A 23,930-nucleotide genomic window follows, 5' to 3' on the forward strand; every position below is an offset into this window, starting at 1 on the left:
TAGAGAGAATACCTGTATATAGAGAGAATACCTGTATATAGAGAGAATACCTGTATATAGAGAGAATACCTGTATATATAGAGAATACCTGTATACAGAGAGGATACCTGTATATATCGAGAAAGAAATGTATATGAAGAAAATGGCTCACACCCTTGTAGAAGCAGACCAGTCTGCATCTAGGTAGGTTCCAAGTCTGTGGGCCAAATGTCAAGCTGGAGGCTTATCCTGATTCACATACCTGTGGTTGCTGATGAAGCCAAGATCACCTGGAAGGTGGCTACAGACCTATGAATCTAAGGTCAGCAGGGCAGGCTTGGGACTGCAGAGGTGAATGGATCCAAGGCAGGCAGTTCAGATGGCAGGCCACTGGTGCCTCTCAGGATTGAGAGGCAATATGGTAGGTCGTTGGCTCATGTCCAAAGAACCAGAGGTTGATGAGCAGGATGCAGGACACAGACCGAGCAAAAAATCAAGCAAACTTTTCCACAGCATCCACTTATATTGGAAGCAAGTAACATTCCAAGGAAATTTCCTTTCAATTGCATCAAGACTCTGATCTAAGTAAGGGCATCACATTCCACCTAATCATATCCTATTTTCAGGCTTACAACAATTGGCTGTGATTACATTGTGCTAGGCCCGGTCATGAGGAATTACTAGGTGTTAACTGCCAAGCCACTGAGAATCCTGGCCCAGCCAAGTCGATATAAAACCTAACGATCAATCACAATGGGTATTGAGTTTGTGTTTGGTGTGCTGACAAAGTTTTGGAAATAGATAGTGGTGATGGTTGCAAAAACCCAAACAAGCCCAAGATGGTCACGAAACACCACTCTCCTCTTACCTACCTCCATCTCCCCCAGCACCCCCACCTAGTGGAACTCACAGTGTTAGCTGAACCCTCCGCCCTCCAGTTTTGAGTTTCCTTTTTGTTTCTGGCATTAGTTATGCCCCTTACTCTCTTTCACACGCTGCTCTGCATTTAAAAGAATATCTCTTTAATTGTATCTGCTCATCCTGTTCTCCCAGGAGTTTGTGACAGGAAGATTTCTTCAGGCTATTTCGTGTCCCACATGAGTATGCCCATCCTGGGGAGGCACACCAGGGATTTCCAGAAGATGCTATTTCACAGCCAAACGTCTCCTCAAGGAAATGTTTGAGAAGCTGCTGCTTGGGAGAGGGTGGCAGGCAGTGTTCCCAGGGCACTGCCTCTGTGTGCCCAGGAGCTGGGTATCAGGATGACAACTGCTGCACTAGGCGATGACGTGGTATCAGCCAACAGGTGGCCAGCTCATTGGGCCTTTGGAGTGCTTGTGTCCCCATTTGTTGGTACTTGCTACCAGTCAGCTCCAACTCACCGAGATCTCAGGCCCAGCGGACTGAATGCTGCCTGGCCTGGGGCCATCTTCCCAACTCTTGCTGTGCTTGACTCTTGTGTTTCTGCAATTGTGTCAGTCCACGTTCCCGAGAGTCTCTCTGATCCTTGACTTTATGAAACATAATGTCCGTTTCTGGGACCTGGGCTTTTCTGAGGACGTGGTGTCCTGAGTCAAGGCACTGAAGTGTCGGCACCCTTGGTTCGAAGAATTCTGCTTGTCTTTCTTCTAAGACCGATTCACTAATTCTTTGACAATTCCTGGAGGGGCTGATTGCCCACAATGCAAGACAAGCTTGTGCTGACTGACCGATCTAGTGAATGGGTTCACAGGATTTCGCTGTATCACTCTGCTGGGGATTGTACATTTGACAAGAGGCGTTGGTTCTGTCTGAAGGCGCGTGGGGTCAGGAGAGAGACAGATGAGAGCTTTACCTAGAAGCAGAATCTTTGATGTGGTGAAAAAAAAACACGTGATTGTTCTCTCGAGATGAGGGGAGAAGCCCGTGTTTACCTTGCTCAGTGATTAACCCAAGACTGCCACAGTATATTCAATATTCTGCTACAACACCCAGTTCCCAGTTGCACAGGTCCAACTTGCACCACTTTACCATCTGTCTTCCTTTTTCATGCTCCAGTTTGGGCACGAGGCAATAATAAAAAGACAACAACCCTGACTGGAGTCATCAGTACTTTAAAAGAGGTCTTTTGCAGCAGATTTGCCCAGTGCAATGGGATGTTTAATTTCTTGACTGCTGCTTCCAAGGACATAGAGTGCTGATCCCAGTAGACTGAAGACCTTTTCAGTGGAACAACTTACCCCACCTGAGAGGCTCAATTGCAAACACAAAGTTACCCAGTGCGAGGCAGGCCCTGAGTGGACGGTCTTTACCACGGGCCTCACTGCTTCCAGGCCCCCTGCTTCTGTCCTTGTACATTTCATCTGTAGATCATTGCTCTCCTTTAGCGTAAAGTTGTTTTTGTTCATGACACCGATGGGCAGACTCTAGGGAGGCATTTCGCATGGGACAGAGGCTAAACTGTTTTGTTTCTTTTTCTCCTGAAGGCACCCCAAAGTAAAATATTCTGAGATATTCTCTTCTTGCCCTGATGGGGTAGTGGTTAAGCATTTCGCTGTGGTCTGCAAGGTCAGCAGTTCAAAACCACCAACTGCTTCATGGAGAAAGATGGATATTTTCTGCTCCTATAGAGAGTTCCAGGCTCAGAACTCCCCAGGAGCAGTTCTACCCTGTCCTAGAGGGTCACAACGAGTTTGCATCGACTTTATGGCAGTGAGGGGGTTTTTGTTTGTTTGCTTTTCGTCAACTTCAAACATTATGTAATGACATTTCCCTCATGTGAGAAGCCCGTGGGCAAAGCAAAATCTCTGCCCCAGAGGTGTCACGGGCCCATTCCCTCTCCCTGGGAAATACACGTGACTGACACATAAATACACGTGACTGACATGTAAATACACGTGGCTGACACATAAATACACGTGGCTGACACATAAATACACGTGACTGGCACATCGAACAGCTCAGACGTCAGCACCGCGTGCTTTGGGGGCTAAGAGCTGGGAGCTAAGAGTGGAGAGGGTCTCTCCTTTCCTTCTGTTCTGACAGTGGGAGACCCCCACCACCGGGCAGCCAGATGGGCTCCCTGGTGCTGCAGACGGATGGCCCAGTGTGCCGGTGGGAACCACGAGGTTGGTGATCTGAGCCCACCCGGAGTGTCTTGGAAGAAAGGCCTGGTGCTTCTCTTCCCAAAGGTCACCATCGTGCAAAGCCTGTGGAGCAAGCACATGGGTCACCATGAATCGGAACCAACTGGTTTAAGCAGCCAGGAGAAGTGGCAGTTTCTGAGCTCCACCAGGGCAGCTGGGAGCCGCCGGGCTGGGGCCCGATGGATTCTGCCTGAGAATCTGCACCTACTTACACGCAGTGCTGCTTGACTCCGCAGCGGCCTGGAATGCGTTGTTGGTTAAAAATTCCTGCATGTGGCCCACCATCTGCTCCACTTCACAGGCCCCTTGTGTAGGCTGGCATGACTGGCGGGCTGGGACGGGTCCCTGTGCCTAATGAGCTATGTCTTCTAGGCTGTAGGGAAGACACTGCTTTGAGGCAGGACCAGGCATGGTGACAGAGAAGAATGTGGCGCTTGCTAGGCTAATTGCAGCAGGTAATCACACATGGTTTCTTCTGTTTGTTGGAGGTGAGGCCAGGGAGATGTTATAGCTGAAGGACTTGCCTGAGGCTTTCCACACCTGTTAATGGTCCGTTACAACCTGTGGAGGCCCCTCCCTCAGTTTCTCTTCCCTCGGAGTTTGGCTGGTCCCACTGATGTCCCTTGACATGCAGCGATGACGACTCACTGAACCCCCACTCCTTCTCTGGTGCTGTGTCAACAGCGCAGGGTCCTGTTCTTTTGCCACCAGCGAGACCATCCTCATCACTTTACGCAAGGTGATTGCTTTTTCTCTTACTCCAAAGGGCTTTGCTTTTCCGCTAGGCCAGCAGAATGGGGATTCTCCCCAGTGCCCTGGCATTGACTTGTTCAAGTTAATGATCTTTAGACTTGGATCCTGGCTCCCCTTCCTGTCCACACAGTGGTCATGACCTCAGTGATGATGGAGCCCCATTGACGAAGGCGCCCAGGATCTGAGACTCCTCCACTTGGAGGAGAGCAGCCCTGGAGAGCTCAAAGACTCAACTCAGATGTGCTGTCAGCAAGACATATGCTGCTCTTTGTTCAACCACTCAGCCTCGGGGACTATTTGTTTAAGTAGCTAATGAGCATTGCCTTGACTGCTGCCGGCTCTGTGCCCTCACGATAGTCATTTCAGTTCTCCCGGGCCTCATTTTCCTTAACTACCTACCACATGGTCGTCTCAAATCTTAAGTTGTACGTGTTCCTGTTGTTAGTTACAATCACATCAACTCTAGTGCATGGCAACCCTCGGTACATCTGAACAGAATGCTGCCAGGCCCTGCTCTGTCTCCATCCTCACGTGCTCCCTCCCCGTCTAGCCCCACATTAAACGATGTTTGGCAATGACCCACAGTAACATCCCTAGTCTGGAAGCTCAACCATGGGCAAACCTGCTGGTATTGACATACCAGTGGCCCACCTTTCTAGTATCACAGAAACATGAATCCCACTGAAGTGTGACCCCCTGACAAACACGTTGTGGGAGTGCTTCCTTACGTGTACCATGTCACAGGACTCACTTGTGATTATCATTAGTCTTCCCCGATTCCGTGAACAAAGGGCATCAGCATATGCTCAGCTCCTCATGCCAAATTTCGTAGACTCTTCCTTTCGCCTTCCCTTTCGCTAACACCTGTACCCAATTCAACAGGAAGTCCTCCTGTTCATTTCTTTCTTAAAAAAACAAAACCAAAACAGAACATCCCAAATCAGACCCCTCTCCCCACCTCGACGGCTCCCACTCTAACAGAAATGACCACCATCTCTTGCCAGAATGGCTGCCAGGGCTCCTACCTGGACTTGATGTTCCGATGCTCCACAAAGCAGCTCAAAGGAGGATTTGTCTAAGTCTGACAATGCTTCTCTCCTGCTCACAACCCATCGTTCTTCTTGTTGCTGATAGGTGCCCTCAAGTCATTTCTGACTCACAGCGACCTTATGCACAGCAGAAGGAAGCACTCACCAATGTTCCTGTGCTTGTTGGGGCCACTGCGTCACTCCATCTCATTACGGGCATTTCTTTCTCTTGCTGCCCTTCTACTTTACCCAACACGATGTCCTCCTCCAGGGACAGGTATCTCCTGACAAACATGATCAGATACATCAAATGAAGTCTCACCACGCTGGTCTTTAAGGAGCACTCTGGCCATACTTCTTCCAGGGCAGAGCAGGTTGTCCTTCGGCAGACCTTTCCAGATGCTTTACCAGCACCACAATTCACCACCACCAGTAGCTTGGTGGGAGAAAGACTGGACTTTCTAATCCCATAAACAGTTACCGTCTCGGGACCCACAGTGGGTTGCTATGAATCAGCATTGACTTCTTGGCAGTGAGTTTCGTTTATTTTTTAGTGAGGCAATTGAGAACACCCCGGCTTGGGTCTGGTACATCTTAGTTCTCAAATTAACATCCTGGCGTTCCAATACTCCGAAGTGGTCTTGTGCAGCAGATTTCCCCAGTTCATCATGTCTTTTGATCTCTTGACCACTGCTTCTAAGAGCATGGATTGTGGATCCAGGCAAACACAATCCTTGACAGCTTCAACCATATCCCCATTTGTCATGATGTTACCTCTTGGTCCAGTTATGAAGATTTTGGTCTTCTTTACACCGAGTTGTGGTCCATACTGAAGGGTGCAGTCCTTGAGCTACATCTGTAGTTGCCTTAGGTCCTCTTCACTTTCAACAAACAAGGCTGTGCCATCTGCATATCGCAGGTTGTCAACACGTTTTCCTGCAGTCCTTATGCTCAACTCTTCTTCAGGTAATCCAGCTTCTCTGGTGATCTGCTCGGCACACAGATTGCATGCATAGAGTGAGAGGATACCATCTTGATGCACACCTTTCCTGATTTTCAACCATGCAATCTTCCCTTGTTCTGTTCACACAACTGCCCTCTTGATCCATGTCCAAGTTCTGCAAGAGCACAATAAAGTGTTCTGGAATTCCCCTTCTTATCAAAGTTATACATAGTTTGTTATGACCCACATAGTCAAAGGCCTTGGTATAGCAGTAGAACACAAGTAAACATCTTTCTGTTTTCCACCAAAATCCATCTGACATCAGCAATGAGACCCCTTGTTCCACATCCTCTTTTGGATCTGGCCCGAACCCACTGGCTGCTCCCTGCCAATGTACTACTGCATTTAATGTTGGATGATCTTCAACAAAATTTTACTCTCATATGTTATCAGTGATAGTTTTATAATTTGAGCATTCTGTTGGGCCACTTTTCTTTGGAATGGGTACAAATATGGATCTCTTTTCAGTTAGTTGGTCAAGTACCTGCCTTCCAAATTTCCTGGCATAGATGAGTAAATACTTCTCATGCTTCTTCAGTCTGTTGAAGCATTTCAATTGGTAATCCTCAATTCCTGGAGCCTTGTTTTTGGCTAATGCTTTCCATGCAACTTGTACTTTCTTCAGCACCATTGGCTCTTGCTCATATGCTACCTTGTGAAATGATGGAATGTTGACCAGTTCTTTTTGGGACAGTAACTCTGTATATTCTTTCCATCTTTTTTTTTTTTGATGTTTCCTGCATCATTCAATATTTTGCCCATAGACTTTCTCAAACATTGCAACATGAGACTTGAATTTCAAGAAGAGATGCTAAGTGTGTCCCTCCATTTTGGTCTTCTAACTCTAGGTGTTTGTACATTTCATTATAATTAGGATATTTGACTATCTTTCAAGTTGTCCCTTGAAAATTTCTATTCAGTTCTTTGATGTCATCCTTTCTTCCATTTGCTTTAGCTACTCTACCATTAAGAGATCATGTTTAGGGTAAAATATTAAGTCTTCTATGAGCCACAATACATTACCTGACCTGGCCCCACCTAACCTCCATTCCTCTCCCTCCTTCCCCTGCTCACTGATGTGGTTGGAGCCTCATGATCTCCACACACATCTGCTCTGCAGAGCTCGCCCTCCTGCAGGGAACAGCAGGGTCCACTCTCTTTCCTGCCGATCTTCACTCAGATGCCACTTGACCAAGGGTCCTTGGAATTCACTTCTAGGCTTTCAACTCAAAGCTCCTTGGACTGTCTTCGCCTTGGGTCACCTAGTGATACCGCCGCAGCATTCAATAGTATTTGGGCATAATGGCCATCTGCCCAATTGAGAGTGAAGGCTGTGTTTGGTTCACTCCTGTCTCCAACCTCTAGAATGGTGCCTGGGCCATAGAAAGTGATTAATAAATATTTATTGACTGCATAGATAAAGGTGCTGTGTCCTTCTATAGCCCCTTGTGATGCCTCTTTTTTCAAAAATCCTCTTGAGTTTCAGACCTAGTTTCCAAGTCACTCTGAATTATGGTAACACTGTGAGACTGGTTTTCATGCGCCAGCAGTCCTCAGGGAATACAAATGGTTACCCTTGGGAGCCAAGACGTTGGAAGTTTGCGCTCACGCAGAGATGCCATGAAAGAAAGGCCTGGTGATCTACTGCAGGAAAATTAGTCCTGGGAAGCCTGTGAGGGAGGCATAGCTCTGCTCGGCCCTGCACAAGGTCACCATGAGTCAGAATGGATTCAGTGATAACTAGCTTGTCATTGATGACTGTATAGTATCAGTCTTTAAAAGACAGCACGCAATTCAATATTAACAATGTTCTATTGGCAGATAATTCACATCCATACAATTCAATTGTTTAATCATATTGAAAAGAGTTATACAGTCATCACCACCATCGAGTTTAGAACAGATCTTCTTTCTTGTACTCATTGTGATAGCTCCCCATTTCCCCCCAACCTCCCCTGCCTCCCCCTCAGGACACTGTTCATCCAGCTACTATCTCGATAGCGTTACCTATCCTGGATTTCATATACAGAAAAACATGAGAAAGACAAATGAAAAACCAACAACAGCAAGAAAATAAAATAGAGAAAAACCTTACTGATTCATTTTTTAAGTTGTGATGAAAACAGAACCACCCAAATCGTCTCAGGACAAAGCGTGCTGCGTCCACGTAACATTCAAGGCCAAGGGTTGCCCTTTTCTTGTTGTGACACGATTATAGTTATCTTTTCCCCAAATATTTCACCACTATTGACATAAACTCAATGTGCCCCCCCCCAATAAAAACTTCCCCCTTCCTCCTCCTCCCCACCGCTCGAGACGGAAAACCAAACTCACTTCCTTCAAGTCACTGTCAACTTAGAGCGACTCTATAGGCCCGAGTACAACCAAGCCTGGGGGTGTTTGAGACAGCCCATCTTCACAGGCGGAGGACCCTCCGCTCCCTCCTGCAGAACAGCTGGTGGTTTTGAATGGGTGGCCTTGCAGTTAGCATATGTGTAACCCACCATGCCACGAGGGTCCCCACCCCCAGTAGCCACTGATCATCTTTGGTTTCTCTATACTTGTTGATTTCATACTAGTTCAATCATACAATATTTGCCTGGTTGTGACGGACTTATTTTGCTCAGCATATTTCCAAGGATCATTCGAGTTGCATCGAAACCTCATTTCTCTTTCCGGCCATGTTCTATTCCATCATCTGTATGGACCACGTTTTGCGTATCTTCCTCTGGTGGTGGTCATTCATGGTGGCTATGGTGAAAAGTGCTTCGATGAAGAGTTTCTGTTCATGGCCCTGCCTCCACGTCCGGCGGGGACACACCCAGGCTCGGCTCAGCTGGGCCATATGGCAGTTCTTTGGCCAGCTTTCTAAGGACCCACCAGAGAGTTTTCTGGAGTGGCTGTACCGTTTCATTTATGATTCAGATTTTAGTTTGGTCACAGAACTTACTGTGATCTTACTGATCACCTTTCAACTCCATCCTAACCCATTTTATTTGCCAAAAATAGTGCCTCGTAGGCTAAATCTCAATAAATCCTAATAAAAACCTAGATCACTTTTTAATGAACTCAGAACCTCTAGGTAAACACACCTATACACACATACAGTGTGTGGGAGTGTGTTTGAATCTATTTGACCGCAGAGGGTTTGGTGTTATGCAATGGAGACCCTCTTGTTTGTGGTCATGTTGTGAATTAGACCTGATGCTCCCTCATGGTGTGTGTGTGTGTGTGTGTGTGTCTCACCCGAGCCCCAAACAAAACCAAACATTGTGCAAAGTGAGAACACCACCTACCCCCGGGCCTACCTTCATCTTCTTTACCACCCAGTCTACATCTAGCTCTAACGTCTTCCCTCCACCAGTAGTAGGGTCATGCTTCATAGTTCTTTCTGCTCTTGGAGTCTCTTGGGCTGATGGTTGCTGGTTCAATAAGCGAAAAGAGAGAGTACCCACATCTGCAATGAGTGGCTCGGGTCAGACAGACAGTCCCACATAGGGATAGATACACAGACAACATTGCAAACAGAACAAAAAGCCAGGAGCAAGGAGAGAGCGAGAGAGGCCACAGCCAGTTTCCTTCCCCATCAGCTCTAAACACTGGCCTGAGTGGTTGCCAAAGGGAGAAAGCCACATTAGAACGGACCTCAGTGTTTTCGTTGAATGGCCGATGGGCTAGTTTCAAACAAACAAACAAAATTCTGGGGGTGGCAATCGGATAAAATTATTATGAAGTGACATATATGTTTGCCTTACAATAGGGCCCTTAAGTGTGACCATATGGTGGTCACATATGATAAAATTGCAGAGAACTCAACATGCACACACTCAAATGAGTGTATATAAAACTGATCTAGATCAATAGTTTGTTTAACTATCCATTTCAATACCCTGGTTATGAAACTTTACCAGAGTTAAGTGCAAGCCACTAGCTCGGGAGGGTGGGGATTGGTTGAAGGGTAAACAGAATTTTCTGTATTTTCTTTGAACTACATGTGAATCCATAATTATTCTCAAATAAAAAAATATGAAGTTAAAGATGTTAGCATAGCTAAAATATAATGGAACATTTCACAGCAGCCTCCTCATGGCCCTGACTCAGGCACAGGACATTCTAAGCAGGAGGCCCTAGCTGCTTGCACAGGCCACGCGTGCAAGAAGCGGTGGTTTTGTTTTTATCATTTTATTGGGAGCTCTTGCAGATACCATAACACGTCATCGTTCAATCACATCAAACAGTATTGTCGAATTGCTACCACAGTCAGCTTCAAGACAGTTTCTTTCTTCTTGAACTCCTTGAGATCAGCTCTCCTTTGTCCCCTCTCTCCCCCACCCTCCCTCCAGGAACCCTTATTTTTATTTATTTATTTTGCCTCCTCTTATACCATCCAATATATCCATTTACATACAATGCTTGGTTCCAGCCCCTTGAGTAGGGTTATACAGTCATCAGTGCTATCAGCTGTTCCCCCACCCCTGCCCTCCACCCCTCACTTCCCGTACCCTCAGGGAACTGTTACTTCTGTTACTGTTTCTGGATGGTTATCTATCTTAGCTTTCATGTATTGAACAGTCTTAATTATACAAATAAACATATGTAAGTATAACGTGATTAATAAGGTAAAACAAATAAAAACCCTAATAGTAAGGGGAGGAAATATTAAAGAACTAGAGGCTAGTTATGTGCTTCATCAGTGCTACACCACACCCTGGATTTATCCTCCCTTCTATGTGGCTCTTCTGAGAGGGACTGCCCAATTTTCTTACAAGTGGGTCTCTACTACATCCCCCTTCCACATCAATTTGGTTGCTTGTTTTCAAACTTCTGATACCTTTTCCCACGGACACCTCAAGATCACACAGGCTGTTCTCAGGAAGCCGGTTTTGGTGTGGGAGTTGCAATGCTCAGAGGAATTGGAATTGGAAAATGGGTTAGATGTTGAGTTAACATCTCAAGGGAAGCTGGGAGATTTCTTTGGTGCGGCCACAGCAAGAACATGTGAGGCTGTCTCTTGTCAACTACCCTGTTTCCCCGAAAGTAAGACATCCCCTGAAAATAAGACCTACTTATAGCTTTGCCTCTCGCTGAAATATAAGGCATCCCTCGAAAATAAGACCTCCCCGAAAATACGGCCCCCCCAAGCTACGGTAACTGTGGACTCTGGACCGTAGTGGTGGGCACTGCCATGCAGCTCACTGTTGGCCACAGCCCAGCCAGAGCAGACAGGAAGTGTGAGGTCTCTTTAAAAAAAACAATAAACAATAGATGTGCACTATATTCTTCTTCATGGAAAAATAAGACATTCCCTGAAAATAAGACCTAGCGCATCTTTGGGAGCAAAAATGAATAAAAATTAATATAAGACACTGTCTTATTTTCGGGGAAACAGGGTAGTATAACCACTCAACCCTCCTAGGCTTTCGTTGTGCAGAGAAGCAGGAGTAGGCGCTAAGGGGATCTGGCCGTTTAGATTGTATATTCTCTAATTGGAAGTCTTACCTTGTTTTTGAGGAGCAAGGAGTTCTGCAACAAACAAAACAAAACAAAAGATCATGCATGCATGCTTGCGTCCCTCCATCCACCCACCTAAGAAACACTTAGGAGAGCCTTCTGTGTGCCTTGCTGAGATGCTAAGGAATGCAAGATGCAGATGTCTAAAGCCCAGCCAGAACAGGCAAGCCACCAATTAGCAAGTATTGCCTTCAGTGGCTAATAGACGCGTATTGTTATGTTTTTGGATGCTGGGTAGCTGAGGGCTTTTCGTCGTCTGGGGATAGCCCCTTGCGTGAATCGCGGTAGGACACAGTACCTCCACCCCTGCAGAAACTGCAGGGGGTGGCTCCTCCCTCTCCCTGTGCCCTAGCTCGGGCAAGGACACCAGACCTAGGTGGAGAAGCCCCTGCTTTCCCCTCTAGACACAGCAGCCTGTGCCACTCTTGAACGTGCCAAGAGGACCAGCTCTGAGTTTGGCTCAGCGGTCTCGGGCATGAGGGAGGCTTTCCACTGTGGGGCAGGGCCACCTTCAGCAAAGTCACCGTAGCCTCTGTGCGCATTCGTTTCCTTCCCTTCCTTGGCGTTGTTCCAGAGGAACTTGACTCAGAGAGTGGGTGTGAAGGTCCCTAGCATAGCACAGTGCGTCTGCTGCAGGAGGGAGGCCAGGGCACGCTGGCCTTGGAGACTGAGCACCAATCTAAAGTCCTTGGACCAACTCTTTCCCAACCTTGAATCTGTATTCCATTCTGGATGGTTCTGTAGCTCCCTCCCAGCGTAATAGCGCTCAATCACCTGAAGTGAGTTCCCTACTTTCTTGACTATCCCCTTTCTTCTCTAGCACCCAGCCCATGGAGGTCCAGAGTGGGTCTGTCTTGCCCAGTATTTTACCCATGACATCACGGATCTGCCTAGCGCCCAGCAGCACCAGCCGGGATGCTCTCCAGAGAAGCACCGGTTCCCTCAGCCACCAGGCTAGGCCGGTCCATTAAGAAAGCTCTAACGGTCCCACCATCAGCCTCAACACAGAGACCCCGAGGACTGTCTGGAAGGGAACCCAATCCGGCGCTAACACGCAGTGGGGGATTCCTTTAGTAAGCACTACATGGTTGAAGCCTAGACAGGCCAGGGTTAGTGTGACAGGGGAAACAGGCAGGACTAACCCAGCCATTCTGTCAGTCACCCACTCACTCTCTATCGGGAACCCAGTGTGCCAAGAACCGCCTTGTGTATGGAAATGCTCTCATTTTTGCCGGTCACTCCAGTAGTGGAGACGACTAACTTATGCTAACACTGGCATCAGATTTATGGGTGCTGAGCAAGTAAACAGATAAGAACAGGTGGCGGAGTAAGAAGAACGGAAAAAATGTGAGTGTGTACCTCTGCTCGTATGTGTTGTGAATTGAATGATGAGTCTTCCTCCCCACAATATGTGGTGGGTCCTAAACCTAGTCACTTCTGAGTTACGAAAAGAACACACCAAGAACACGCAGGTCCCAGAAACACACACGGAAGGAAGAGGAAGACACGGGACGGAGTGCAGGAACGGCGATCATTGCTGATATTAAAGGGGAGCGTCCAGAACTTCCAGAACTCTGAATCTGACAGAGAAGGGTTCCCGACTCCCAGACACGCCAAGAATTTGGACTTCTAGCCTTCTGAACTGTGAGAAAATCAATTTCTGTTCCTTCAAGCCACCCGCGTGTGGTGTCTCTATGAGGGATGCGTGAGGAAGAGAAGTCTGCATGTGCACGTGCTCACTGGTTTCTAAAGATAGCCGAGGAGAGTACTTCGGAGAAGGGGATGCCTAAGCAGAGTCCAGAAAGAAGCAGGGAGCGGCCCCAAGAGCTATCCGAGTGGGCAGGCTGGCAGCAAGCACAAAGGCCCTGAGGCAGCGGGCACCAGGCCCATCTGATGAAGGAATAAAACGGCCAATATGTCTGGAGAGGAAACACGCGAGGGCCTTGCAGGCAATGTAAGACCAGTGACACTTCCGTGAAGGCAATGGACGGCCACAGAAGACTTTAACAAAGATTGGGCTGCAGACAGTATGGGCAGAGGCCTGAAATACGAGAAGACGAGGCCAGAGAGATTGGCATGCCAGGGGAGAAATGAAGCTGCCTGAGGGGCAGGCGCTCTCTCTGGAAGGGTGGGGTGGGGTGGGGTGGGGTGGGGGCTGTGGAACTCTGGAGCGTGTTGTAGCTGAGGAATGAAAGAAGCGCTTCTTCAGGAAGACGGAGGAGAGAGGGGTAGACGGACTGGCTCACCTAGGTTCTTGTGGACCCCTGTGGGGAGTTTGGGAAAAGGTCAGGTGCCCATTAGGGAGTCCCTCCTGCAGAGAAGCAGGAGTAGGTGCTAAGGGGATCTGGCCGTCTATATTGTATATTCTCTAATTGGAAGTCTTACCTTGTTTTGGAAGAGCAAGGAGTTCTGCAACAAACAAAACAAAACAAAAGATCATGCATGCATGCTTGAGTCCCCCCATCCACCCACCCAAGAAACACGTAGAGAGCCTTCTGTGTGCCTTGCTGAGATGTCAAGGAATGCAAGATGCAGATGTCTAAATCCAAGCTGCAACAGGAAAAGCAGCAACTAGCAAGTATTGCCGTCAGTGTAAAATAGACACTTGTTATGTTTTTGGATGCTGGATAGCTGAGAGCCACGGTAGCCTCTCTGAGCTTTCCTTTCGTTATCTTACTTTGCATTGTTCCAGATGGGCAGTGAGTATTAGACAGGGAGCCAGGCTCAGGATGAACAGTGAGTGTCAGGCAGGGAGCCAGGCTCAGGATGGGCAGTGACACACACAGGGAGCCAGGCTCAGGATGGGCAGTGAGGGGCAGACTCAGCATAGGTAGTGGGAGGGCTGTGCTTACTTTCTCGCTTCTTTAAAATACACAGGATGACTTCCTTGCATTTCTCAAAGTTTTTCTTCAGTCTGAAAGGAAGAACCATCATCTTTAGCTACTGAGAACAAACCCAGATTTATGTGGTTCAGTGCAGAGCATGCTGGAGCCCGAGGGCTGTGCTGCTCAGGGAAAGCTGGGCTGCCCATCAGCTTAGCCACCTGACCAGCTCTTCTTCCGCACAGTGCAGAATCTTGGCTTCTAAGTGGCCCTCCCCCTGGGCCCGTGGGCTGAGCGCTGTCTTGAGGGCTAGGACAGAGCAGGGGGTAGCTGTCTGTGGGAAGCTCGGTTGGCTTTTCTATGCAGCCCAAGAAGGCTGACACTTGGAAATCCATAGAAAAGCAGCATTGTTGGTCTGTTGGCCAGCTCCCTGGAGACTGCTTTGCATTTCGAAGGGAATTTTGCATGAAGCCTGGGGAAGGCAAGGCCAGCCTTTCAAAATGGTCACACCCCTTCTCATGTCAAAGAACAAAGCAAGCCGTGCTGGCCTTTCCGGGGCGTGGCCTGTTTTCCTTCCCAATGCGCGTGGTCTCCAGAGAGGGCTGCGTTTCTCGCTTCTTGAAAGGGAGAGTGCTGGACCAGGGGAGCTTCCCAGGCTTCGTTGACTCTAAAGGTTTATTTATTTATTTATTTATAAAGGGCTATTTTATTGAGTTTGGGGTGAATGTTTACACTCCAAGTTAGGCTCCCATTTGGCAATGTCCATGCCCATTCTTCAGTGGCATTAGTGACCCTTCTCACAAGGCACCCACATTCTTTTAATTTGGTTCCGGGTACCCCTGCCCAGGACAGCGTACCTCGCGTCAGGGCACCTTTGGACTGCGCGGTGGCCACCCTGTGTCGAGCAAGTCCATTGACGCCATTTTCCAAACAGTGTGCGCTCACCCACGTCTCTGTGTCCCCTTGGGGCAACTCTCCACAATGTTCTAAACATTTACCTCATTTTACTATGGCACACTTCAGACTCTACAGTACGGCATGTAAAGGCAACTGGCTAGGCTCTGGGCAAAAACAACAGGTCGTGTGACTGGCTTTCCGGTGCTCTGCACCTCGTTGCCGTGGTCTGGAGCTGAATCCAGCACATTGCTAACTAAGGCTGATCTCCCCTCCAGCTGCCCTGCCTCCCAAACTTCCATCTTTGCTTGGTTAGTGATTATTTAGCATTTGGTCTCGTACGAAGGTTTTTGAAAACTTTTTATTTTTTATTTTAGTGAGTGAGGCAGTGAGAGTGAGACAGTGAGAGAGTGAGGCCTTACGAAGGTTTTTAAAGTAGGGCACCTTAAGGGCAATATCCTTTATTTTGTGTGCCATTCTGTTAGTCCCCTAAAAGGTGATCTCTGGGCACGGCGCAGTTCTGGGTTAAAGAGTGGGCGATCACCTTGGGGGTCCCCCTTTTCTCCTGCTCCACTTTGGTCATGGCTGGCTGAGTCCCCAGTTGAGATTCCATAGGGGCTTCTTGACCATCATCTGTATGGAAGCCAGTCACCCAGCCTGCCTCCCGAGGTACCTCTGGGTGGCCTCAAACCACCAACCTTTGGGTACTTAACTGCACTGCCCAGAGACTCCGAGGGCAGAGACTTCTGGGTTACTACTTGCCCTTCGGAAGAAACAGGGAGTATGGGAGATGAGCTCTTTTTTTAAATATAAATCATTTTATTGCGGGCTCGTACAACTCTTATCACAATCCATCCATCCATCCATCCATTGTGTCAAGCACATTTGTACATTAGTTGCCCTCATCATTCTCAAAATATTTGCTCTCTACTTAAGCCCTTGGCATCAGCTCCTCATTTTCCCCCTCCCTCCCTCCTCCCCACTCCCTCATGAACCTTTGATAATTTATAAATTATTATTTTGTCGTATCTTACACTGTCCGACATCTTTCTTCACCCACTTTTCTGTTGTCCATTCCCCAGGGAGGAGGTTATATGTGGATCCTTGTAATCGGTTCTCCCTTTCCACCCCACCCTCCCAGTATCGCCACTGATCCTGAAGAGATCATCTATCCTGGATTCCCTGTGTTTCCAGTTCCTATCTGTACCAGTGTACATCCTCTGGTCTAGCCAGACTTGTCAGGTAGAACTGGGATCATGATAGTGGAGGGGGAGGAAGCATTTAGGAACTAGAGGAAAGTTGCATGTCTCATTGTAGCTGCACTGCAGGGGGATGAGCTCTTTGTGGCCCTTCTGTACCAAACACGCTTTGTTGGCAAACACTTTGAATGGACCTGCAGTTGTGTTTCCTAGCCGACCAGTACCTGTGCAGGAATCAAGATGTAAGGTTCTCAACCCGTGGGTCATGACCCCTTTGGGGGTTGAATGACCCTTTTACAGGGGTCGCCTGATTCATAACAGTAGCAAAATTACAGTGATGAGGTAGCAACAAAAATAATTTTATGGTTGAGGGTCACCACCACATGAGGAACTGTATGAAAGCGTCGTGGCATTAGGAAGGTTGAGAACCACTGCTATATGGTGTGGAGTGGGGCCGGGGCCCCTGTCCCACAGGCTGAAACCCGGGTCTTGACTGTAGACAAGAGTTAAGTCCCTTTCCTAGAGAGTCCCTGGATGGATCAGGCAGTTGACATCCTGGGCGGCTAACCAAAAGATTGGAAGTTCAAATCCGCCCAAAGGTGCGTCAGAAGAAAGGTCTGATGATCTACTTCTGCAAAAGCCCTCAGAAACCCCATGGAGTGCAGTCCTACTCCGACACATTTGGGGCTGCCATGAGGTGGAGGTGACTTGAGGGCAACTGGATTTGCTTCTCAGAGTGCCTCAGGGCTCTCTTGTCCCAGGAGGCCACTGCCTACAGCAGAAGATGCTGATGGCCAACCTCTATGTCTGCCTTTTGTAAAAGCAAAGCCTCGGCCCGCAGAGGTGAGGACTGAAGGCTCGGTCCGCACTGCCCGAGACTCTGCCTGGCACCCAGGCAGCTCAGCACAACCGTGCTCTCCAAACCGTGTGGCAGCACCGAAGTGAGATGCTAGGTTTCCATGCAAAAAGCATGGGCTGCACCACAGGCTGGAGGTATGAACGAGCTCAGGATATTTTGGGGTTTGGGGCCATGCCAGGCAGACAGACCTGGGGCTCCCAATGGGGCTGCAATAACTTTCTCATTTCCCACTCGAAATGGGGGCTTATGCCCTGACCCTCAGGGAGCCCTGGTGGCATAGAGGTTGTACATTGGGCAGGTACCACAAGGTCAGCAGTTCAAGGTCATCTTTCTCTTCAGGATAAAGATGAGACTTTCTACTCTTGTAAAGATCAACAGTCTCAGAAATCCACAGGAGCACTTCGACTCTGTCTGTAGACTCTCTAAGAGTCGGCATGGATTCGATGACAGTGAGTGAACTCCGACTCCCTGGTCAGGGAAGCTCAAGACCGAGATCCCTCTTGTGGTAGTTACATAATTTGTTGTCTACTTGAGACTTAAGAGTGAAGGGGTGGAGTTTAACCTGCCAATCAGGTTGCAGCTTGATGACCTCATTTAGAGGCGTTAAGGAGATAAATAGCTCGCTGGAATGGAAAGCACACTCACTCACTGCGAGACATGCTTACTGACAGCACATGGAGCTATGCTAGAGCCCTGGGGCTGAAGGAGCCACGTGGAGACCCCTGCCAGCACTGAGATGCTTCCACCGCCACTGGATCCACAAGACTTTCCACCCACTGGCCTGTGATCTTCCTGCATTTGGTGTCATTGCATGTGTTTTGTGAGTCTGAGAGGAATTTATAGATTGGTATTGGACATATGGGCTAATATTGGACTTAAGGACTTGACCTGGACTGGGCTGGGATGTTTTCTAAATATTCAATGGCTCTTGTATATAAAGCTCTTTATTATAAACATGAGTGTCTATGAATTTGTGTCTCTAGTCTACCCAGACTAGCATACCCCTCTTCCAGGGAACATGGATGAGTATCTGCTAGCTGAGGGCAAGAAACCCTAGGGGGCACAAAGTCAACATGCTCAGCTGCTTAAGGAAAGCCCAGCAGTTCAAGCCCATGCAGAGGTGCCTTGGAAGAAAGGCCTGGTGATCTACTTCTGCAAAATCAGCCACTGAAAACTCACTGGAGCACGGGACCACATACACATGAGGCCACCACGAGTTCCACTCAACGCAGTGACCATTTGGTTAGCCTGGCACAATTTCTTGAGCAGGCATCCAGGATCTTGAACCTTCATTGCTCCCCCGCTTCTTAAGGCCCAGCAGTGGGAGCCTCGCCCCCCGAGGTTGTTGTATACCTTCAAGACTTGCCCTGTCCTGGATGCTGCACCTCATCTGCCTCCGATCCTAGTTGGTGCCTGCTGTGATTCTAGATGTCTCTGCTCTTGGGCTGGCAGCCGGACATTCTGTTTCCCTTGCCCCCTGGCTCTTGCCTGGCCTCTTGTTCCTGTTCTGCTCCAGCTCCTTGATTCAGGAGACCTGCCTGATTCTTGCTCTTTCCCCTGTACATTCCATTTCCTTTTCCTCTGTGGCTACCTCTGACCCAACCAAACTTTCCAGCCACTTACAGAATCCTCAGTTCCGGCTTCCCCACCACTTAGAGAATCCCCAGTTTCGGCTTCCCCACTACTTACAGAATCCACAGTTTCCTCCTGGTTTCACTCTTCAGGCTACCAGTCAAGGGGATCTCAATGTCTTCTTCCATCTCATCTTGAGCAGACATTTCTCTCAGCATCACCCGAAACATCTTCTGGTAGGAGCTTTCGCGCCTTAACTACAAATGAAGTATCCAGAAAATGAGAATGAATGGTTTCCTAGTTGGCCACTTCTATGACTCAGAAGGGATTCAATTTATCCAATCTGTATACTAAGCAAATCATCAGAGAAGCTGGTCTCTTGGAAGAAGAGTGCAGCATCAGGAGTGTTGGAAGGCTTATTAACAACCTGCACTATGCAGATGACACAACTTTGCTTCCTGCAAGTGAGGAGGAATTGAAGCCCTTGTTGATAAAGATCAAGGATCACAGCCTTCAATGTGAATTATAACTCAATGTAAAGAGAACCCAAATACTCACAGCTGGACCGATAGGTGGGACGGATAGGGAAAAGTGTATCCACTCCATCTTTCTGGGAGCAAAATTTCTTTTTACATGATTTCCGCAAGTGTGACTTACCTTGATACCAAGAGAGTGGACAGATTTCATTTTTTGTGTTTCTGTTTTAAAAAAGCAGCTTGTGGGTATGCGTTTGCATGGTCAGCTAGGCACGAGGACCCTTGGGGTTTGGAGCTCCCCATTTGCCTGTCCACTGTTTCAATGTGCTGCCTGCAGAGTGAGTCTGGGAGCCCACATCGAGAGGCCCTTCCCCGCTGGCACTCAGGCCGCCAGCTCCCACATTCAAAGAGTGACATGAAAGAAACTGAGATTTCAGCTTGAATCCAACTTACATTGCTGGACACGTTCTCAGGTTCCAGTGCTTCAGAAGACTCATTCATTAAGTCTTCCAAAAGCTTACGTTCAGAAATGGACTCCAGGACTTGCATCTTGTCAGGCACATCTAAAGGAAAGGCATTTGGAAAGAGAACCAAAGAAGAAAAAGAAAGGAAATGGATTTATGACCATTGACCCTTGCACCTTTTAAAATCAAAATGTAGACATCACCAGGAAGACTTCAAATCTGTTCATCAAATTCCGTCAAACTCAACTGTAAAATGGGACTGCTGCCTTCTTGTTAGTTGCCTTCTATTGCCCTTGGCGCATGCCAAGCCCATGTGCTATGTGGTAGAACTGAGCTCCTTAGGCTTTTCTTGACTGCCATCTGTTCAGAGTAGATCATCGCCAGGCCTTTCTTCTGCAGGACCACGAGGTGGGCTTGAACCACCAACTTTCCTCATAACAGCCGATCACCTAGGGCTTGCCTCACCCATGCTCCTCAACTAGCACTGACAGGGCCCCTATGTGAGTCCTGAGCCTTCTGAGACAAACTGGTAGTGGCTTCCGTGGGCATAGGATGACCGGAGAGGAGGGAGTGTGAAGGGTGGTAGAGGGGGTAGGGGCCAGGGGCAGCTCAGGAGGGATCTTACATTTTATTTGGAAGGAGATTGATTTCTGAGTGTTTTTTTTTCTCTCTTGAAAATCCAGAGAAATCGTCATATCTCTCGCCAGTTTTGTAAACAAAATAAAACGGCCAGTTTCCAGAATCACGTATTATTCAGAAATGCTGATCTAAGCAGAAGGGATGAATCCTACAGCAACCGAGCTAGAGAAAGTCCCCCTGATATAGTGGAGATCAGCCCAAGGGCAGCCCCCGCCCCTAGACTCTGGGTCAGGGGAGAGACTTACAGCCTCCAGTGGTGATGGGCTGCAAATTGAATCAGGGATTTGATCACCCAAGGTGAGCTTGTTTCCTTACTCTTGGGAAGAGGGGGCCCTAGGGATGTGCCCTGGGAGGAAATGGTCCTCACAAGACAATTGGATCCTCAAGGACATGACAAAAGCCTCTTGTCTCGGATTCAAGACAGCACCAGTCTCTTCGAGCTGGGACATCCAAGAGAGCCTTGGAAACCCACCAGGGTAGACACAAGGCAGACCTGGGTGGTGCCCCTAGTATGCCTCCTGGAGCCTCTGGACCATGCAAACAGTGAATCCACTCAGCTGTCAACTGAAAGGCCGGCAGGCCGTGTCCACCCAGAGGTGCCTGGGAAGAAATGGACTGTGAGGAGGCCCCTGAGAACCTCGTGGAGCGCGGGTTCACTCTGACACACGTGGACTCGCCGTGAGTTGGTTTGATTCTTCAGTGACTGATTTTTACCCGCGCCTTTGGATCTCCTTCTGCCTTTAGGGAAGGGAAGGACACATTCTTTGCGATCTCAGGACATGTTTGCTGGGTTTGCCCTTCTTCCCCATTTCAGTTCCTTGGGGAAGACTCCACTGACTTTGGGCTCCTGAAGGGACAGAGAACACGACTAATGGATCTGCCTCTGGGATAGGAGGCCCTTCCTCCTGTCGTCCCCCTAGGCCAGTCTTCCTCCCCTGCCACAGCAGGCTTGGGTGCCCTGCAGGCGGTGAGCTTCCAGCACTCTCTGGGCAGGCTTTTGCTCTAGTTCCCAGCGTGCCAACCCATGGCAAAGGCAAAGGGGCTTCAAGCTCCTGCCCAATGACCCACTACTGACCCAGACTGTCTGCGGTGGAGTGTGTCCAGTGAGTTGCTAGGTTGGCCTTTCTAGGACTTGGTGCAAGCAGGACCAGCCAAGGACCCACTTACTGGGCCATTTTCTTTCATTTCTTTACCCTCTGCAGGGACTGTGACTGTTGAAAAATATATTAGAAAATATCAAACCAGCCTGTGTGATCATGAGGTGTCGAGGGGATCAAGTATCAGGCATCGAAGACCCAGAACAAAAACCCATATCAATGTGAATGAGGGGAGTGCAGAGTGGAGACCCAAATTCTGCCTGTAAACAATTGAACATCCCTTCACAGCAGGGTCACAAGGAAGAGGCGAGCCAGTTAGGGTGTGGTATAGCACTGATGAAACATACAACTTTCCTCTAGTTCAGTGGTTCTCAACCTGTGGGTCGTGACTCCTTTGGGGGTCGAATGACCATTTCACAGGGGTTGTCTGATTCATAACAGTAGCAAAATTAGTTATGTAGTAGTAATGAAAATAATTTTATGGTTGGGGGGTCACCACAACATGAGGATCTATATGAAAGGGTCGCAGCATTAGGAAGGTTGAGAACCACTGATTTAGTGCTTTAATGCTTCCTCTCCCCAACTACCACAACCCCAATTCTACCTTACAAATCTGGCTAGACTAGAGCATGTACACGGGTACAGATAAGAGCTGGAAACACAGGGAATCCAGGACAGTTAAACCCCTCAGGACCAATAATGAGAGTAGTGCTACCAGGAGGGGAAGGGGAAGGTGAGGGGAAAAAGGGGGAACCAATCACAATGATCAACATACGCCACTTCCCTTCCCCCGTTCCCCAGGGCTCGACAACAGAAAAGTGGGTGAAGGGAGACAGCGGTCGGTATAAGATGTGAAAATAAAAAAATTATCAAGGGTTCATGAAAGAGGGAGGAAAAAATGAGGTGATACTAAGGGCTCAAATAGAAAATGTTTCAAAAATGCTGATGGCAGCATATGTACAAATGTGCTTGACACAATGGATGTATGTATGGATTGTTATAAGAGCCCCCAATAAAATGATTTTTAAAAAAGTTAGACTTGTATGGATTGTGATAAGAGTTGTATGAGCCCCTAATAAAATGATTTTTTAAAAAAAGAAAAAAAAAGTTAGACTTACCATTTTCTTCCTTTTCCCCCACGTCCGTGACAATGTCATCTGGAAAAGATGAGGAAACTTGGTAATGGGCTGTGGTAAAGTGAAGGCCCCCCAGGGAGCCCATGGTGGAACCATTTCCTCTAGATCTGGGAGACCCAGGGTGAAGAGCAAAGGTCTTGGGAAAGAGGCTTCCTGTGATCCTCAGTCGTGGATTCCCAACCAGCACCGACTCCCTGCCTTTGTTCCTGTCTCATCTTGCCCACCAGTTTCTTCTTCCTGATAGTCTGCTCAGCATGCAGAAGGTGCAGTGAATGTCTTCCGATGAGCCGAGTTCAGGCAGACCTCGGATATATTGCGGGTATGGGTCCAGACTACTGCAATAAAGCGAATATTGCAATAAAGCAAGTCACATACTCGGTTTGGTTTCCTAGTGCGTATGGAAGTGACACGGCACCGATGAAGTAGGCAATGGTCTTGCAAGAAAAAAAAATCAAAGTAGTGTGAGAATCATCAAAAGGTGACACAAAGTGGGCACCAAGTGCAGACAGAGTTCTCGATGCGGGGCTGCCACAAACCTTGGATTTGTAGGGAAGGCAGCATCTGTACAGAAACGTTCCTAAAGCAGGGTATGCCTGTCGAGATGATCCGTAATCTTCCATCCTACTTTGGTGATAAATCTTGTTCCCCCTTTTCAGAATACTGAGTGTTTTAGCTGCTGGCTCTGAGGCCAACTACCAGAAATGTTGCCTGGGCCACTGGCCTCAGTTAAGGCTGCCTCTTCTAAACTGGTGCATAAACATTCTGCGTTTCTTATTTTCTCCCAGATGGATTAGTAACTTCCATAGAACCAAAAAAACTCCCCAAACAGCGCCCCCCCGCCCCCCAAACCCAAACAACCAAAACCAAAAGCAAATGCCCTGCCATTGAGTGGATTCTGACTCACGGTAGCCCTGCAGGGCAGAATAGAACTTCTTCCTCTATTGGTTTCCAAGCCCGTAACTCTTTATGGGGTAGAATTTTCTCCTGTGGAGCAGCTGGCGGTTGCGAACTGTTGACCTTGCAGTTTGCAGCTCAAATTATAATCACTTCCCCTCAAGGGCTCCTAGTAACTTCTATATGTCATTAAAATAATAAACGTTACCTTGGGAACCTGACTTGTCCGGTTTAGAGTTCTTCTTTTGACGTTGAAACAGCTATTAAAAGGCACAAGGGGGTAGCCATTGATGATTTTAACGTTACAATTCCCAGTGAGAGCTCTGATTCCTGATTCAGAGGTCAGATTCTTTTCCTTGTTCAAATTGGACATAAAATTTTGGGAAGGTCTAGACTGTCCTAGAGGGTCACTCACTAGGAGTCAGCATTATTTCTTAACGCTCCAGGCTGTTCAAACCAGTTGCGTGGTATCAGCTTGA

General features: G+C 48.1%; 1 protein-coding gene across 1 annotated transcript in view; it reads right to left on the bottom strand.

The window, feature by feature from the left end:
- Positions 1–22,642, bottom strand: part of ERICH6B (glutamate rich 6B) — a 32,620-nt gene extending 9,978 nt beyond the window's left edge. Inside the window, exons 1-6 of the mRNA XM_013005134.1 lie at positions 22,540–22,642; positions 19,675–19,784; positions 18,863–19,002; positions 14,252–14,313; positions 13,646–13,663; positions 13,169–13,185 (exon numbers count right to left, since the gene is read on the bottom strand). Of these exons, the coding sequence (XP_012860588.1) occupies positions 13,169–13,185; positions 13,646–13,663; positions 14,252–14,313; positions 18,863–19,002; positions 19,675–19,784; positions 22,540–22,642 (450 nt within the window). The remainder of the gene's footprint in view (positions 1–13,168; positions 13,186–13,645; positions 13,664–14,251; positions 14,314–18,862; positions 19,003–19,674; positions 19,785–22,539) is intronic.
- Positions 22,643–23,930: the final 1,288 nt, after the last annotated feature.

Source organism: Echinops telfairi, unplaced genomic scaffold, assembly GCF_000313985.2.
Source record: "Echinops telfairi isolate 266 unplaced genomic scaffold, ASM31398v2 ScPeMD7_7467;HRSCAF=8505_1, whole genome shotgun sequence".
Classification (NCBI taxonomy): domain Eukaryota; kingdom Metazoa; phylum Chordata; class Mammalia; order Afrosoricida; family Tenrecidae; genus Echinops; species Echinops telfairi.